This window comes from Mastomys coucha, unplaced genomic scaffold, assembly GCF_008632895.1.
Source record: "Mastomys coucha isolate ucsf_1 unplaced genomic scaffold, UCSF_Mcou_1 pScaffold22, whole genome shotgun sequence".
Taxonomy (NCBI): Eukaryota; Metazoa; Chordata; class Mammalia; order Rodentia; family Muridae; genus Mastomys; species Mastomys coucha.
This window is the reverse complement of record NW_022196905.1, coordinates 177,310,968-177,315,919: the sequence shown is the minus strand read 5'-3', so window position 1 is coordinate 177,315,919 and position 4,952 is coordinate 177,310,968. Positions and strand designations below refer to the sequence as shown.

Sequence of the window (4,952 nt, the reverse complement as noted above, 5' to 3'; positions counted from 1 at the left end):
GTCGCTCACAAAGAATTAGGCTTCTTTTGGACAGTTCATTCCTGTCGTTGGTAGTCTTAATAAACTTCATCGCAAGTCAGCACTAACCAAGCACCAGAAAAAATTCTTGCGTGCTGGGAGGAAGTGGTCTCAGGACGTGCAATGTGTTTGTGTGTGTGTGTGTGTGTGTGTAAAGTTGGCCGATTTCAGATTCGAGTCTCAAAGTAATCACACTGCGCAATCACAGACAACTTGTTCTGGCCAACCGTAACTCAGGGCGTCCAGACCCACCCAATGCTTCCTTCTACGGCCACGAGTCGAAGTACATACTCAGGTGCAGCAGAGTTGGGGTCCCAGCACTACTGGTGCACACACCAACTGCACCGCGTTCTAGGCCTGGGGACGGGCCACGGTTGCAAGAGGTGTCAGCTCGAAGGCCACCCGGGAGACTTCGGGCTTTGTTCAGTCCTGAGCCAAGCCCTCCTTGGCAGAGAAGCCAATTAGATCCCCGCTGGGGGATCATCTGATCTCGCGTCCCTCTCCAGGAGGGGCTCAGAAAGGGCGGGACCGGCCGGCCAGCTCCCGGGAACTCGGCGGCCGGCCGCGTGTGGGGAGGCCGGGCGCCGAAGCCAAGGCCCGCCCCGCTCCGCCTCGCTAAGCCCCGCCCCCCTCCGCAGGCCCCGCCCCCAGGGGCTCCCCGGGCGCGCGCCGCCCCGCCATGTCCGCGCGCCACGCCCCCCTGCTCGCCGGCCGCGTGCGGAGCCGCGCGCCCCGGAGGTTCCCGGACCGTGGCGGCGGGCGGCGGCGGCGGCGGCGGCAGAGGCAGAGCAGCCCTGCACGGGCCATGTCTTCTCCGGCCGTGGCGAGGGCGTCCCCGGGTGGGAATCGGGAGGCGGCCGGCGGCCCGCGGAGCCGGAACGGGCCGTGGGAAGTGGGCGGCGGCGAGCGGTTGGAGCGCGCGGGCGCGGAGCCGGGGCGCTGGGAGCTTCTGCTTCGCCGGGGCGAACTGCTGGCCCTGGGCGGCCACCTGAAGGGAGCGCTGGAGGCGTTCGCGGCTGCGCTGCGCCGCGGGGCCCCGGCCAGGCCCGAGCGCCTCGGTTCGCTAGTAGATTGCCTGGTGTTCAGCTACCGGCTCCGCCACGGGCTGCGCTGGAGCGCGGCACCCGCGGCGGGCGCGGCCGGGCTGCTCAGCTGCCTGAGCTGCCGAGGCTTCCTGAGCGAGCCGGTGACGGTGCCGTGCGGCCACAGCTACTGCCGCCGTTGCCTACGGAGGGAACTGCGCGCCCGCTGCCGCCTGTGCCGGGACCGCCTGCCACCCGCCGCCGCGGCCACGGAGGGGACCCCGCGGCCGCCGCCCCTGGCCGCCGCCATCGCCGACTTCCGAACCAGCGTCGTGCTCAACCACCTGGCAGAGAAGTGGTTCCCGGGCCAGCGCGAACGCGCGCGGGCGGCCGGCCGCCTTGGGGAGCTGCTCCACGAAGGGCGCTACCGGGAGGCCCTGGCCGCCGCCTGCGACGCCCTGCGAGCAGGTGATGCGGGGCTGCGGTGCGGTGCGGTGCGGGCCGGGCGAGCGCGGGGGGCATCGCGAGTGTGGGAGGGGGCGGCGCCCCGGGGTGCTTCGGTCACGGTGGGGACCGCCTGGGAGCCCGCGAGTGACGCGGCGCGGGGAGGGAGGGGCGCGGATGCGAGGTTCCCTTGTGCGCGCGCCGAGCGGGGGACCTGGGGCCGCGGAGCTTGGGCGCGGGGTGGGTGGGGGCCGCAGGCTTCCCTCCGCGCGCTGGCCGGGAACCCCAGCCAGGGTGGGGCGAGCGTGTCCGGGGTTCGGGGGTACCGCGTCTACCTTGGTCGTGCACTAAAGTCACCGGGGCAATTTGAAGCCGCGGGAGGGCAGAATTGCATAAGCTGGGTGGGGGGGCGTTGTGTAACGGGTGACGTTCGGTGGGCGTGGCGGGAGCCCGGCGCGGGCACCGGCACCCAGAGGCCCAGCGGCGGCCCAGCTCGGAGTTGGTGGCCGGCTGTCCCCGAGGTGGTCACCTCTTCTTACTTGCAGGATCGCTTGGGGGAACCTCCACCTGCCTATCTCACGTTCTGCTTCCTTGGACCCCTGTGCGTGCTCCCACATACCCTTGGTGTTGGTAGAGAAGTAGCCTCCCGCGAGGAGTTTGCCTTACTCCAAGTAGACTTGTGAGGGGAAGCTTTGTAGGCCCTTTGTTTATATTTTCGCATCTAAGAAGCTGCAGCTTTGTCCTGTCTCCTGGTTAGAGCTTAAGATGGCTTTTAAGCTGCGAAAAGGGGGTCGGGTAAACTTAGTAAAATCAAGAGTTCCTCTTTAGATCCTGGAACATGGTTTATCTCTACTGGGGAGGGGACCTTATCTAAAAAAGCATCTAGAGACATCTTTGAACGGCCACCTCTTGTAGGAATCCTGTCAGTACGGACATCTAGTGGCCCGTCCAAGGATGTTACTAAACATTCCTAGGCTGGCAGATGCCTACATGAAAAACTAGTCAGGCCCAAATGTCAACCTTATCATAGTTGGTCACCTGATGTTGGGCATGCTTTGTGTCTGTTGCCTGCCCTGAGAAATTACTAACAGTATTTAATCCCCAGGAAATCATTGACATTGGGAATTTGAACTGATTTAGGTATTAGATAAGTTATAAACTTGTAACTGAAATTATTATCTTGACTCTTTTAGTCATCCTGAGCAAGTGACAGTAGCTTCAGGCATACCCTTCTGGCACGTTTTCATTTTCTTCCAGAAGCTTCATGAGGAGACACTAATAAACTAAGATGACAAACCTAGAGCAATAGAACACTTTGGAATCCACAGTTTGGCTGGGGATGACTTTGGAAACCTGGGTGAATAAAGTTGAGGGGGGGATAGATGGACCCGACTGGCTGGTCATCTAGTATCAGGCTTTCATCAGACCTTAATGAGGAAGCAAAGACAGGACGGGTGGCTTACCAGCAGTCACTTGGGTGGTGACTTGAGTGGGCAGCTTAGACCCTCCACTTTCCAACGTTCTGTGGCCAGTACTGAGATTCTAGGGTCTACTGGGATGTCATCTTGAAGAGAAAAAGCTGGGAATGATGAATTCTTTTGTTTCCAAGCTTCACAGACCGCATGTGAGATTTGCCTATGAGCTCTGTAACCACACTTTTTCAGGACTTGAATGCAAGTCTCTTTTCTTATTTGTAGGCTTGTCAAAAATCAGTAATTCTACACCCGACTATGTATCTCAGTGATCCTGGTGATAATATTTTCCCCTTGAATTCTTTGTGTGAGATAAAGGAGAACAGTTATAGAGCTGAACATATTTTAGTTGGTAGAGGGCAAGGGTATGTGTTTCATAATGTATGGGCATTAATAAGAGCATGCGGAGAGCTCAGGGGTAGGGCTCTTGCCTGGCACGGGCAGTGTTTGTCTTTGCCCTCCACCGTTTGTGAGCTGCTACTCTCAGACATCTGTCTGTCCCGTTGTGAGGGGTCAGGTGTTTTGGAGTTGAGTTAGTAGCTAGGAAAGCATTTGAAATCCATTTGCGTGATTTCTCAATTATACTTATTAATGATACCGTCCTTGTTGATAATGGGAAAAAAAAACCCTTGCTGTAATTTTTCATGTTTCTTAGAATGAAACAAATATTATTAGAAAAAAAAAATCTAGTCTGCAGTTGGCCCACACACAACCAAACTTATCCTCGTCGACAGAAAAAGAAAGCCTGGGAACCCGTGCCAGCGTCAGAATTCCCATTGAGATTACATAAGGTTCTGTTGCATTGAAATACATTTAGATAACATTTAATCCATTGATCTTTTGGTATTAACTCTCAGATGTTTCATAACTTTCTTCTTAGTATTCAAGGAGCTTATATAAAAGTCTTTTCTGCATCGAGTCTTTATACTGGAGGCTATTGAACTCATCCCACTGTGGAGTGGAGTCTTTTTAGTCGTGATTCTTACACTGACACCCCCCCCCCATGTTCCCCACTCTCCAAATGAAGACAGAACGGTGTGGCTCACAATTTGAACTTGCTTTAAAAAAAAAGTCAAGGTGTTTGTTTGTGTGTGAGTGTGTGTGCTTTTATTTAAATTGTTTAAGCAAAGTACATTTTTTAGGGTTTCTTTTTTTTTAATGTTTTTGTCTGTTTACCTTTTTCTTATGCACATATGCATGCCATGGTATGCATGTGGAAGTCAGAGGACACTGTGTGGGAATTCTCCCCATCCATCTCACCAGCCCAGACTTTGTCTTTGTATTATTAGGTTTATACATATTAATGGATCCTACAGAGGACCTTTGGAAGGACGTTGAGGTCCTCTAAAGCTGGAGATGTTCTATAGCTAGTGACAAAGCTGTGCACACTGGAGGCAGACTACCTACCAGCGTCCCAGTACAACCTCCACCTAGTGTGTGCCCTGGGTATGTGGCCTGACCTCTCTGTGCTCTGGCTTCCTTGCCTAAGCCCTGAGTGTGGTCTCCCCCTCAGAAGGCTGCTGTGAGAACTGATTGGGCGAAAACAAGCGAACTGTTTCAGAAGAAGGCCTCACACGGTAAATTCCCGGAAGACCATAGTGAGTTTTTACCACGTAAAAGCTTTGTGACAATCAGGCAAATTAGCTGAAACTGAGATCTAAGCCTTGAGGTTTTAAGTTCAGTTCCATTTTCTATATACATTTTTACCAAATAAAAGTTAAACTCTGTAGTTTACACACGTCAGTTAGTAGCATCCTGCTGTATCAGTTTCTGTGCATGTGGGGTTAAGGTTTTAGTTATAAAAAGATTGGTCAAGTCACATACATTCTGAATATGTGTAAAGAGAATGGAAAGGGTTTTAATAGCTACCACAATTTAACCAGTTTAAAATGATTACATTTTGAGTGTATTTCTATACCCTTCTGTATTTAATGTATTTATACCTTACTGCACAAAGGACTTAGTACTGGCAGTTATGTGCTTCTTAGAGTTCACA

General features: G+C 54.0%; 1 protein-coding gene across 2 annotated transcripts in view; it reads left to right on the top strand.

The window, feature by feature from the left end:
- The first annotated feature begins 717 nt into the window (after positions 1-717).
- The window catches only part of Lonrf1 (LON peptidase N-terminal domain and ring finger 1), a 35,614-nt gene continuing 31,379 nt past the window's right edge, over positions 718-4,952 (top strand). For both annotated transcript variants that reach the window (XM_031339543.1, XM_031339542.1), the window contains exon 1: positions 718-1,508. In XM_031339543.1, the coding sequence (XP_031195403.1) occupies positions 824-1,508 (685 nt within the window). In that variant the 5' untranslated portion in view covers positions 718-823. The remainder of the gene's footprint in view (positions 1,509-4,952) is intronic.